Genomic DNA, 12,323 nt, shown 5'->3' with positions numbered 1-12,323 from the left:
CCCACAGGTCCACGATCACGTCACACCCTCCTCCCAGAGCGGTCCGCAGCAATTCAGCCAGCGCTCCCACCAGGCGCCGCTGCGCCTCCGAGTCTGCGGCGTGCAGGAGCAGCACTGGCCTCGCTCGGCCTGGGCCTGGGGGCGGAAGCGACACCTGAACCGGGTTGGCTGGGGGCACAGGATCGACCCGGCCCTGTCCTTCCTCCTTTCTGTCCCTGATGGCGCTGAGTAAGTGCCAAAGCAGTTCTAGCCCGTTCGGTATCTGGAAGCTAATTAGATAAAGGCATCTCCTCCCCAGCGAGCAAGAGCCAAGCTCCAGGCTCGGCCAGTGCGGCACAGGCTGGACTTCCACACTGTGGACCTGCAGAGGACCCTTGGTACTGCCATACCATCCCTGCCCATCAGGGGCATGAGGCCCACCCCTCCCCCCTTCCTTGGCGGAGACCGTGGGCAGCCACATGGGGAGTGGAGAGAGGACGGGAGGGCATCTAGGCTAGGACTGGGCAAGTCTGAGTCCCTGGCTACCCCCAGGGGACCCTACCTGACAGCAGGCGCCGGCAGGTGACGACCAGAACAACGCCCAGGAGTGTGGAGAGACCCAGGAGCGCCAGGGTCAAGAGGCCCAGGCGCCTGTGAGAGACTGAAACAAGCAACGTGAAGCCAAACCCCACTCTTCAGTGGCCAACCTCCCTCTTAACCCCTTGCCCAGGAACTCACCGTCCGGACACAAGAGGCGCTTCCTGCCAAACTGAACGTCAGACCGCCATACCTGAGGGCACAAAGCACCCACCCAGTGAGCATATAATCCCTTCCTTCCAGGGGCCTTGAAGGAGTCCTGGGGTTAGAGGGGGTCCCCACAGGTTAGGGAATTTCTGTAGCTCCGGCTGTCTTGCTGCAGTTCTAGGGCTGGCACAGAACAGGTCAAGGGTGACTAATGCAAGAGTGATGGGGCCAAACACAAGAAGTGAACTCACCACAGCGGCCAGGAGGACCTGGAGAGAACAGGCCAACTGAAACAGTCAGATACCACTGGGCTCGAAGGCCACTGTCTCCGTGTCCCCATGTGGGCACAGAGCACTAAGTTTTCTGATTTTTCAGAAGCCAGAAATGTAGTTTTAAAAAAAAATGCTGGGTATGGTGCACACATGTAATCCCAGCACTTGGGAAGCAGAGGCAGGAGGATCACGAGTTTGAGGCCAGCCTCAGAAAGTTTGAGCCAAAGTCTGAGCAATTTATCGACTCAGCAAGATCCTGTCTCAAATTTTTTAAAAATAAAATTGAAAATGGCTGAGGATTAGTGAAAAGGCTCTGGGTTCAATCTCCAGTACTATAAAAATAAATAAATACCACACTATGCCTGCCAACCAGACTTTCTACAGAGTCCATTTTCCATGGGTGCCATTTGTAGCACAGACATCAGGGGAGGGCGGGGTTCCTTACCAGGACACAGCCCCCTGGCCTCAGGTAGGGAATGATGAGGTCGGCTGTCACTGGGCCAGAGCCCAGCGTCTGTGGAAACAAAGAGCAGAATGACTCCTCACAGAGGCAAATCAGACTGTATCCAGTCTGAGTCTGCCATGCTAGTCCTCACCATCCTGCCCTCTGCCCACTCCCACACCACCCAGGCTGAGGGCCACACACCACCAACACAGAGTTCCCCAGCACATCGGCCTTCACTGATCTCTCACAGATGTCAGCTTGTACTACAACCAAGACAACACACAATAGGGCCGGGGATTTGGCTCAGTGGTTCCGCCAACTGCTTTGCAAGTGCAAGGGCCGGAGTTGGATCCCCGGTACAAAAAAGAAAACAAAAAAACACACAACACACATGGTTTGAATTGCCTACTCTGTGCCAGGCCCGTGGAAGGCGAGCAGAGACACTGGCCCCACCTTCAGCAGCTCATAAAGCAAGGGGGCTGATCATGTCTGCCTCCCTTCACTCCCTGCACCTCCGGGGAGGCATCCTGTCCACAGGGGAGAAGGTGAGCTGTGGAGTTGGGGCAACATAATCCAGACTTGGCTAACTGCCTCGCAGTCCCTAGCTGCAGTCTTCGTGCAGACATGGGTTACCTCTCTCTGAGGCTCACTTCTTCGCTCATATGTGAGTTATGATAACCTGTATTTTGGAGGGCTAGTAGGAACAGCATCTGGGAGTAAACCTCAGTGTATGTGTATTTGTTGGTAGTAGCTATCATTAGACTGTGAATCCCGTGGGCCAGGGACTGTATCACTGTTCTTTTCTCTCCCAGGGCCGACACAGGGTAGGCACAGAGTAGGGACTCAATAAGTTGTTCTCTGACCACAGGTGGAATGTGGCTCCAGGATGCTCATGAGGGGGTAGGCCAGTCTCCACCCTTCAGGACCACCCTCCACGCCTACCCATACTGCATGCCTGTCTCAGACCTCGCTCCCCAGCCAGCCGTGAGCAGACACTGGTGTTGTGGCTCACAAATTATGGACGAACTCAGTGGAGCCAGTCTTTCCCAGCTCGCGGAAGCAGATGAGTCAATAGGTGTGGGCCTCAGTTTTAGATGATTGCACTCAACTAACTACATCTTAAATCTTAAGTATTTTCTACCACCAGTCTGCTTGACAGCCCCTTAGTATACAAAGCAAATAACCAAGCTGCATTTAAGAAACAACCAAGCATTTAAGAAAAAGCTAGTCACTCAGACCTGTCATGTAAGGGTACCAGATAAAGTACCAGTAAACTCAATAAGATTTTTAAAAATAAGAAAAAGCTAGTCATCCTCCATTTGGTGCTACAGTTGATTTTTTAAAATATTGATGTTTCTTCTAAATGGGGTGCTAAAGTTTTGTGAGTGTATTTGATTATGGTTTTTTTCTTCTTCTTGAGATAGGGTTTCATTATGTAGCCCAGGCTGATCTCAAACTCCCAGTAGTCCTGCCTCATCCTCCTGAGTGCTGAGATTATAGATGTGTGCCACCATACCAGGCTTTGATTATGGTTTTTGTTGCTATTGTTTTTATCTTAGATGCACAGAAGAGAGCCTGATAGTCAGCTGTTCTTAGCCCATATAGTGCAGTTAAATGTCTTTGCAGTACTGTACTGAGAGCATTTCTGCTTCTAAGGACTCTCAATTTTTTTTTTCTCAATTTTGGGAATTGAACCTGGGACTTCAGGCATGCTAGACAAATGTTCTACATCCCTAACCTGAGGTGCCCTCTTTTGAGAATATCTGCATGGGGATCTGTGGAGGGAGGAGAGTGGGTAGAGGACAGCTGGGTCCAAGGATGGCATCAGTATCAAATGTGGCAGCAGTTCAGGTGGGCTAGAGGACAGCTGGGTGCAAGGGGGCCACTCCCTTGCCTCTGTCATCCCTGCAGTTTCAGGAAGTGAAAGCCTTAGCAACTGTCCCATAAGGGACTGCCACTGACGGACAGCAAATCAGCAGGACAAAGCCAATCAAGTAGACAGATTTAACAGATGGTACAAGTCAGGGCTTTGCTCCCTTTACCCTAGGTCTGTCTTACTTAGGTAACAAGGATACTGGGGCCATGCTCTCTCTGAGCAACAGGACCTCACAAGGGCCCTGGCTGGTCCATACCTGGCTGATGCTGTAGACCGGGGACATGGAGGTGTCTGGCGCCAAGCCTGGGTGGCTCCAGGCAGCACTGAAGGTGGCACGGATCCTCGAGGAAAAGTGAAGGATCAGCTGCTGAGCCTGGGTGGCCATGCTCACGTTCCAGGACACGAGAGACCCTATTTGTGGAAGTGGACAGAGCTGGACTACAGCAGACACAGGAGTCAGGGCTGGGCTAGGGTTTGGCTCACTACAGCAGGGTGAGGGTGAAATGTGGGGAGGGTTCGAGCTGAGGTCACTTATTGGCTTACCACTGTGGTGGGGGCATTCAACGTCACTACACACTACAGCAGGGTGAGGGTTCGAGCTGAGGTCACTTATTGGCTTACCACTGTGGTGGGGGCATTCAACGCGACTGCTGTGTTCTGAATAGAACTGAGTAATATGGGAATAGCAAGTCAGCATGACCCAGGCACCAGCCATGCCCTCTGCCCACCTCCCACCCCCCGCTCATGGTTATACCTTGAAGCAAAGATGGGGGTGCAAGTCCACCTTCTCTAAAATATACCACTGTGAGGAAGAGGGCAGTCAGTCAGGGAGAAGGTCCCTGGGTGCCAGCTCTGCCCACCTTGGGTTCAGGAGATGAGAGGGAATGTCCTTACTCCTTCTGACTCTCGGGCTGTGGCATTGGGGAGGTCTTCACAGGGGCTGTGCTGGTCTTGCCTCTGGCAGAGGGAGGCCTCCAGCTTCAGGGGGCAGCGGAGTGTCAGAGCCATGACCATCTGACTGTGCTGGCTATGGTCGGTGAAGTGAGCTGACTTCCAGAGGTCTGAGGCGTCTGGAAAGCAGCAAGGTCAGAGGGTGAGGCCTCAGTCCTGCTCTAACGTCACTTTACTTCCCCCATCCCCAGGAGATAATGGTGGAAGTGCACAGATCCTGGCTCAAAGAGGTATAGTCAGTAAGCGTCCCCACTTCCGTCTCCTTTATTATCTTTCTACCCAGCAGTCTCCTTTCCATTCTGGCCAGCCCCTTGCTATACCCCTACTACAAATCTGCTGAGGCTCTTTTCAAAACCTGGAATGCCTTCCCCTCCTGTCTCTCCCTGCTAAATCCTGTCGATTTTCTGAGCCCCACTCCTGTGCCAGCTCCCTGGAGAGGCCTTCTCTGCTCACAACAGGCTTCCTGGGCCTTTCCCTTTTTTGGGCTCATGTTGCAGCCTAGTGCTCACTATCACCCTGCGCTGTGCACCCTGGAGGCTGCTCACTTGTGTCTGAGTGCAGTCTTGCTCCGTGAGGACAGCAACATGCATGCAACACTTTAGACTCACCCATCACTTACACTGGGAACGTTTCATTCAAGCCCCACACACGGTTTGAGAAACAGGCAGGGTAAATCTCATGATTTTACCAGTGAAGAAAGGAGGCTCAGAAGAAACTAAAGGGCAGTGCTGAGAGGTGAACCCAGTTCTCTGGCCCATCCATCCTTTTGGGAAATCACTTCCCGCGTCTTTACCTTTGTGACCCTGTCAATTGGAAGGTGCCTACTGAGGGCTTCTTCCAACGTGGGTATGAAGTGTATGTGCGTGTGTGTGTGAGACAGGAACAGAGATAGACATAAATTCAGAGAGGGTGTGTGTGCACATGAGTGCATACGAGCCATACTCACAAGCTTCAGGCCAGCTCTGGAAGGGACATTTTTTGCGCCTCACACCATCCTCTTGCAGGTAGGATGCCTGAGGTGGGGGTGGGGGAAAAGGAGAACAGGCAGGGAGAGTCAGGAGAAAGGACTTTTCCTGTAGCACTCAGACCTGACATTAGTCCTGGCTCACCCTTTACTGAACTGCAGGCTGAGCTGGAAGGGCAGTGAGGAGGGAAGCCAGGCAGAATGTGGGGAAGGGTAGAGAGGGCCTCCAGACCTAGGGGAATGGGCAAGACAGGGCCTGACTCCTCTTCTCCCTGGAGACAGTCTCAGCAAGAGGGAGACCATGAAGTCCACGCTCTTCAGTTCAGCCTCCCCTGGCCTCCACTTTCGGCTATTCTCAAGTGCCCCGGGTCTGCGTTGGCTCCTACTCTGGACTGCCCAACACCAGCTGTTGTCCACTCTGTCAGTGGTTTGATGCACCAGGCCTCTGCTCTACCCTCTCCTTGGCCCTGTTCCTTTTCTAACTAGTCCAAAGCAGCTTTTCTGCTAGACACCTCAGACTTGTAAGACAAGGAGATGTGCAATAGAGGGCTCTTGGGGCCGGGACTTTTGGAGTCATATGGAACACGCAGAGATGGCATCTGTCCATTCTGCTTTTGTGGACTACAGCCAAGTCTGGACCAGCTAGAGCTGGGGCTGAATGGGGCTGAGGCTGGGATTGTGCTAAGCAGGTCTATTCAGCAGGACCTTTCTGCCTCTGACCAAGTGTGGCTACAGCCAGGCTGACACCAGTCTCTCTAAGCATCTCAGTGACACTCAGCCTTTTTTTTCCAAGGGCAGTTTGTTTTGTTTTGTTTGTACTGGGGATTGAACTCTGGGACCTTGTGCTTGTGAGGCAGGGGCCAGAACCACTGAGCTAAGTATCCGGCTTTGAAAAAAATTTTTATACTGGGGATTGAACCTAGGGCTTTTGCACTGAGCTACATCCCTGGCTTTTTCCCCGCTTTCTGAGATAGGGTCCCAATATGTAATTTAGGGTGGCCTTAAACTCACTATGCAGCCCAGGCTGGCCTTGTAGTCATGGTGATCCTCCTGCTTCAGCCTTCAGAAAGTGCTGGGATTACAGGCGTGCACCACCATGCCCAGCTTTCTTTCTTTTCTTTTCTTTTTCTTTTTTTTCCCCAGCTTTCTATTCTTTTTTTTATTCCTAGTCTTTTTTTTTTTTTTAACTTTTTGTTTTCAGATAGGTCTCACTAAGTTGCCTAGGATGAGCTTAAGCTTGTGATCTTCCTGCCTCAGCCTCCCAGAGTGCTGGCATTATAAGCATGTGCCAACACACCAGCATAGTCTTTTTTTGTTTTTATTTTGCGGGGCTGGGGATCAAATCCAGACCTCAAATGTTAGGAAAGTGCTCTACCACTGAGCCACACCTCCAGCTCCACTTCATCTATTTAAAACCTGACCTTAAACCAGGCGTGGTGCCGCACACCTGTAATCCCAGCACTTGGGAGGCTGAGGCAGGAGGATCGCTGTGAGTTCAAGACCAGCCTGGGCTACATAGTGAGTTCCAGGTCAGTCTCAACTACATAGTGAGACCCTGTCTCAAAAAAACCTAAAAAAAGGGCCGGGGATTTAGCTCAGCGGTTCAGTGGCCTGCCTTGCAAGTGCAAGGACACAAGTTCAATCCCCGGTACCAAAAAAAAAAAAAATAAAAAAAAAAAAAAAAAAAAAAAAAAAAACCCTGACCTTGCTTGACCAAGACCCAGGGACAACCTACCCATTGTCCTCTGCTCACCTCTATGCACAGACAGGGCAGCAATAATTCATAAGGCAGGTCTGAAGTGTGGCCCCCAGCCACAGTTTTCTGTTGAAGAAACAACAAAGGAAGAAAGGAAGACATGTGAGAAACAGAATGGGCACTATGCACAAGGGGAGGAAGACACCAGGACTTTGGCCCACACAGTCTGTCTTTTCTTACCTTTACCTTTTTTTTTTTTTCCCCAGTACAGGGATCAAACTCAGGACCTTGCCCTTGCAAGGCAGGCATGGTGCCACTGAGCTAAATCCCCACCCCCAGCCTGTTTTTTCTTATATAGGACTTTTTTCTCCCACTAAAAATCTCCTCTCACAAGTCTCTGCTCTACACGCTGGCCATTTGGTCTAGGTGCTCTCTATGAGGTGGGGGTGAGTATGTATTTATTCAGCTCTAACAGTACACCCACAGGGTGTTGGAAGCATTAACTTGTCATGGTGAAGTTATGAGTAATCACCAGGCTGAAAATGAAGAGAGCTGAGGGCCTCTGGGGCACAGCGTCAGTCTCTTACCAACTGTACACAGCAGCATCTATGATGACTGGAAGCTGAGGGGATCAGTGCTATTTTATTTTATTTTTGTTGTTTTTTGAGACAGGCTCTCCCTATATAGTTGAGACTGACCTGGAACTCACTATGTGGCCCAGGTTGGTCTCAAACGCACAGGGATCCTTCTGCCTCAGCCTCCCTAGTGCTGGGATTACAGGTGTGTGCTACCACGCCCAGCCATTGCTATTTTTTTCTCTAAGGGGCAGAACAAAGTATGGGTGAGGGAAGGGCACCAAAAGTACACTTGTTTACTTCATTACGTTCTCAGGGGAACCACCTTTGGGTGAGCTGAAAAGGTTTTAATGCAAACTGACTCACACTGAGGGGCCTCTCTGTGAGGGTATCTACCATACTTGTTTCTTTTTTCGTCACTCATTGTTCCTCTGGGACTCTGCCTGCTCCTCCATGTCTTCTCCCAAGTAACAAGACCCTTTTCCTTCCTGTCTAGTGCACAGAAGCCATCATGCCAGACATCTCATCTGGCAAGGAGGTCCTAAACACAGGTGTCCCCAGGGGCTTCAGCAGGGTGTGCTGGCTCTGTACGTGGGACACTCCATACCTGGGCGTCAAAGGGACTGCTCGGCTCTTCACACTCGAGTGCCCACTGATGACAAAGACGCACGCTGACTTCTGGGCCTGGTGGAATGGTCACCCGAATAACCTGGGCCTCAGGCAGCACCTCAAAGATGAACTCCGGTCCTGTGGAGATACGGACACTCAGTAGCCTTACCTCCTGGCCTGAGTACTCCTCATACTTAGTACTACTCATAAATAGCACTACTCAGCTAAAACCATCTCTTGCCATATCCCATGCCTACCTCGAAGCCTTTGTGAGCCCACTGCATCTAGATCTGAAGGGTGGGTCCTTCTGTACCATCGCCCCTTGTGTGAGATGTCTGGGGTAGGCGTGGAAATGTGATGGCCCTTCTTAGACAGGGAATGGCTACCGAGCAGCTTTATCTATAAGCAGAGAACAAGACTCACTTCAGGCCAGGAATTAGGAATCTGGCTTCTATTTCTACCTCTAGAACCTGAGGAACCACAGTTGTTCAACCTCTTTTGGCCTCAGTTTCCTTTACTGTGTAATCTCCTTATGTTCAATCTCCTTCATGTGTCTGGAGAACAAAATGACAGGCTAGAAAGTAAAGGGCTAAGGGACATAGGGTAGGGCTGGAACTGGCAGGGAGAGTGAGTACCTGAGGAGATGCTGGCATCTTGTGTCTGCAGAACTTGAACTTGTAAGACTTTTCAGATTTTTGCACTGGGAGATGGAACCAGCCCCACTGAAGGCCTGTGCGGGCAGGACACACTTAGCATTCTGCCCTTCACGGCCCCTCCCTTGCCTGGGGATGTTGCTTAATGTTGGATAGAAAGCCATTTTAAATCAAAGACAATAATGACATCAAGAGAACTAAATCCTGAAAAGTATGATGCAGTGAAAAAGAATATCTTAAGCAGAGAAAAAGCTACATATATTTATGCATATACAAGGGTATTCATTATTTCTTTTTGGTACTGGGGATCGAACTCAGGACCTTGCGCTTGCAAGGCAGGCAGCAGCACCACTGAGCTAAATCCCCGGCCCAGCTATTCATTATTTCTAATGGTGAAAATTTAGAAACTTCTAATTTTTAAGTAATATATGGATATTTAGTATGGCAGGCAAGACAATAAAAATAAGACTTGAGAAGAGCTGAGATTTAGCTCAGTGGTTCTGCCACTTGCTTCACAAGTGCAAGGTCCCAAGTTCAATCCCCAATACCCAAAAAAACAAAAAACAATGCTGGAGATTTAGCTCAGTGGTTCTGCCATCTGCTTTGCAAATGCAAGGACCCGAGTTCGATCCCCAAAAAAAAAAAAAAAAAAAGAAAAAGAAAAGAAGACTTGAGGGCCGGGGATTTGGCTCAGTGGTTCTACCACCTGCCTTGCAAAAGCAAGGGCCAGAGTTCAATCCCCAGTACAAAAAAAAAAGTATTTAAGACTTGAAATAAGAAAGAATAACCTGCTTTACAAATAGAAATAATAGAACTGGGGATACACCTCAGTGGTGCTGTGCTTGCCCGGCAAGCACAAGGTTCTGAGTTTGATCACCAGTACTGGGGAAAAAAAAAAAGTAATAAAAATAAGTTCATAAAAATCAAACATTTCAGAATTGGTACCATTAAAAAGATTAACACCTTCACAGTGCCATACAGTTGTTCCCGTATCCATCATAGAATGCTCTTTTAGGATGCTCTAAGTCCCTACTGAGGTTGACAACAGGACAAAAATCTGTCCTATGACAAGTCCCACTTTTCTGAGCCTTGGTGTGTCCCCAAATAGCCCCTAATTCATACCTCTATTGAGAATGGCCCAAAAGGCTGTTTTTCACATCTGAAAGTCCTATACCATGTGCCACCACAGACAGCAGGGCCAGTGCCAGACCTGAGCATGCCAGGGCTTTGTGGAGATGAGGAGCATCAACTGGGTATGACAAGAAATATGGCACAAATTCTTGTGTAAAATGGAAAGGAAATAGAATGACAAAGGGCCAGGGATTTATCTCAGTGGTTCTGCTCCCTGCTTCATAAACTCAAGGACCCAAGTTCAATCCCAAGCACCAAAAAGAAAAAGAAAGGCTCACCCTCACGCATGACTAGGAGGCCCCAGAGCCTGGCGGTCTCTGAGGGGCTCCTGCTCACCTGATCAGGACTCTGGCCTAACCCTCTCCCTCCAGCCACTAGGCAGCTTTTTCACCTCTGGAGTCCCCTCCCAAGTCTTGGGCCAAAAGAAAATAAAGGCTTTTGTAGGAAAAAAAAAAAAAAAGAGTGCCCACATCCCAGTGCTCCTCTAGGTCAGAAGGGACATTGCTTCGTGTACAATCAGTCCTCCACTATTAAATTCCTCAGAAGCAAGGGTCAGGTGGAGAAGTACATTCTCTGAGGCTGCTCACGGAGTCTGGGGCAGAACTGCATAAAAAAATCCAGGATTGTTCTCTACTTTTTAATGATACTATTCTACTTCCGAAAGTTACAAAGGAGAGCTTACTAGGGATCTGGAACAAAGGGGAGTGAGGGGAGAGTGGGGCAGGAAATAACTCACCAGCGAATCTCTTATCCTGAAGGCAAGGGGTCCAGTGAGGGTAAGACTCCCATTTGCTTCAAAGCATCCAATTGTGAGGCTTAACTAGTAGCCATGTACTCCTGCCTTTCTCCTCCCAGCTCCACCCTGCCGAGGCCCTCCGCACACCACGACCTTGGCAATCCATCCACAACTTTGTGGGTGACGCACTGAGGCTGCCACCAGAGCACGGGGAAAGGGAGGCTGGAAAGGGCAGGCAAAGAAGCGGGAAGCTTTGGCCCGTGCCAGACAGGCGTCCCATTCAGCAACGGGACCTTACCATGTGAGAAGCCAGTAGACAGCGGGTGATCCTGTGTGGCAGGTAGCCACAGCCAATATCAGCAGAGGCAGAGAGGCCTGAGAGCAGCAGGAGGGTAGTCAGGAGGGAGGCTGCCAGTCTGGGGCTCCCCATGGGCTTCTGTGGGAGCAGGGGGCCGAAAACATGGATTTGGGGCCTGAGGGTGGGCAACAGGCCTTGCTTTGCAGCTGCTGGAGGCCCAGTGCCAGCAGAAGCCCTGGCTTTATCTCGCCCAGCCCCGCCCTACTCCAAGCTCCTCCTCAACCTCAACCAGCAGGCCAGGCAACATTCCTTCTCTAAGCAGAGGAACTAAGGAACCCAGGACCAACGGAGAGATAGATAGATGTGCCTTATTCACTAGAAAACCCTGCTGCTGCCACCTGGAAGATAAAGGGCTCTTGCTGCGGCAGAGAAATAACAGAAAAGGGCCCTGCATCAGACTGGGGGGTGGTGTACCTATTTCTTAACTGAAACACCCTGCAGATCTGACCTGCCCATTAACAGGCTCTTAAACCTGAGTGTCACCTAAAGACACTGCTCCATTCGCTCACTTAAAAAGTTAACAGACCTAGTAGGCACTGCACTACTCTGGGTGCAGAAGATACAGAGGTAACTGATACAACATTTAACTGCACAAAGAAAAATGCACCACAGGATGCAAATAAACCTCTCCTGTTCCCGTAGGTACCCAGGCTCCCTACCTGGCTGATTCTTAGGACTACAAGCTTTCTCTCTCTACACAATAGCCTGTTCCATTCTATTGGGTAAAGGACTCCAACCCAAGGGGGTTCACAGCTTCAGGGACCCATTGACCATATAGCAAGCTCAGGAAGCCCCAGAGTTCACAGCTGAGCCCTGGAGCTGAGGGAGCAGGCCCCATGCACTGACCTGGTTTCCTGTGGTTTCCGGCGCAGGAGAAGGCTGATGAGGCTCCAGTGTTTGTGGGGAGCCTCCCCATCATCGCACAGCTTCCTCCTCCTCACGGAGTACTTGAGAAGCTTCAGCCCTCACCTCAGTGACACCCACAGTGGAAGGAAAGACCAGGGCATACCCACCAGGTCAGGGCATCAGGAGTGCTACTGTTCCTCTACCGCTCAATCCTGATCACCTTTCAGGAGCCTGATCGCAGAATTCTTTTGGTCAATTCAATTCCTAAATCTTCAGATGTATTATCTGAAGGCCCATCCTACCTGCTATCCTTAAAATATCCTCTAGCTTCTGAATTCATTAAAAGATATTCTTTCTTATTCTTTACATTTCTCAAACACTTGGTAATGGAATTCATGAAACAGATGCTCTACAGTTGAATAAAGGTAGATTATGGCACATTTTATCAAAGCAGTTTGTCTTTTCACATTTCATTAGAACACTTTCAT

General features: G+C 50.1%; 1 protein-coding gene across 1 annotated transcript in view; it reads right to left on the bottom strand.

Annotated features, from left to right (window-relative positions):
- Nucleotides 1–11,905, bottom strand: part of Il17re (interleukin 17 receptor E) — a 12,255-nt gene extending 350 nt beyond the window's left edge. The window contains exons 1-16 of the mRNA XM_019206653.2: nucleotides 11,836–11,905; nucleotides 10,930–11,029; nucleotides 10,632–10,687; nucleotides 8,747–8,841; nucleotides 8,369–8,510; nucleotides 8,110–8,249; nucleotides 6,985–7,053; nucleotides 5,214–5,280; nucleotides 4,211–4,386; nucleotides 4,071–4,118; nucleotides 3,938–3,983; nucleotides 3,573–3,727; nucleotides 1,441–1,509; nucleotides 718–769; nucleotides 542–640; nucleotides 6–135 (exon numbers count right to left, since the gene is read on the bottom strand). Of these exons, the coding sequence (XP_019062198.2) occupies nucleotides 6–135; nucleotides 542–640; nucleotides 718–769; nucleotides 1,441–1,509; nucleotides 3,573–3,727; nucleotides 3,938–3,983; nucleotides 4,071–4,118; nucleotides 4,211–4,386; nucleotides 5,214–5,280; nucleotides 6,985–7,053; nucleotides 8,110–8,249; nucleotides 8,369–8,510; nucleotides 8,747–8,841; nucleotides 10,632–10,687; nucleotides 10,930–11,029; nucleotides 11,836–11,905 (1,514 nt within the window). The remainder of the gene's footprint in view (nucleotides 1–5; nucleotides 136–541; nucleotides 641–717; nucleotides 770–1,440; nucleotides 1,510–3,572; nucleotides 3,728–3,937; nucleotides 3,984–4,070; nucleotides 4,119–4,210; nucleotides 4,387–5,213; nucleotides 5,281–6,984; nucleotides 7,054–8,109; nucleotides 8,250–8,368; nucleotides 8,511–8,746; nucleotides 8,842–10,631; nucleotides 10,688–10,929; nucleotides 11,030–11,835) is intronic.
- Nucleotides 11,906–12,323: the final 418 nt, after the last annotated feature.

Source organism: Fukomys damarensis, unplaced genomic scaffold, assembly GCF_012274545.1.
Source record: "Fukomys damarensis isolate Sample0158 unplaced genomic scaffold, DMR_v1.0_HiC HiC_scaffold_24, whole genome shotgun sequence".
In the NCBI taxonomy this organism is placed as follows: Eukaryota; Metazoa; Chordata; class Mammalia; order Rodentia; family Bathyergidae; genus Fukomys; species Fukomys damarensis.
This window is presented reverse-complemented; position numbering and strand designations above follow the sequence as displayed.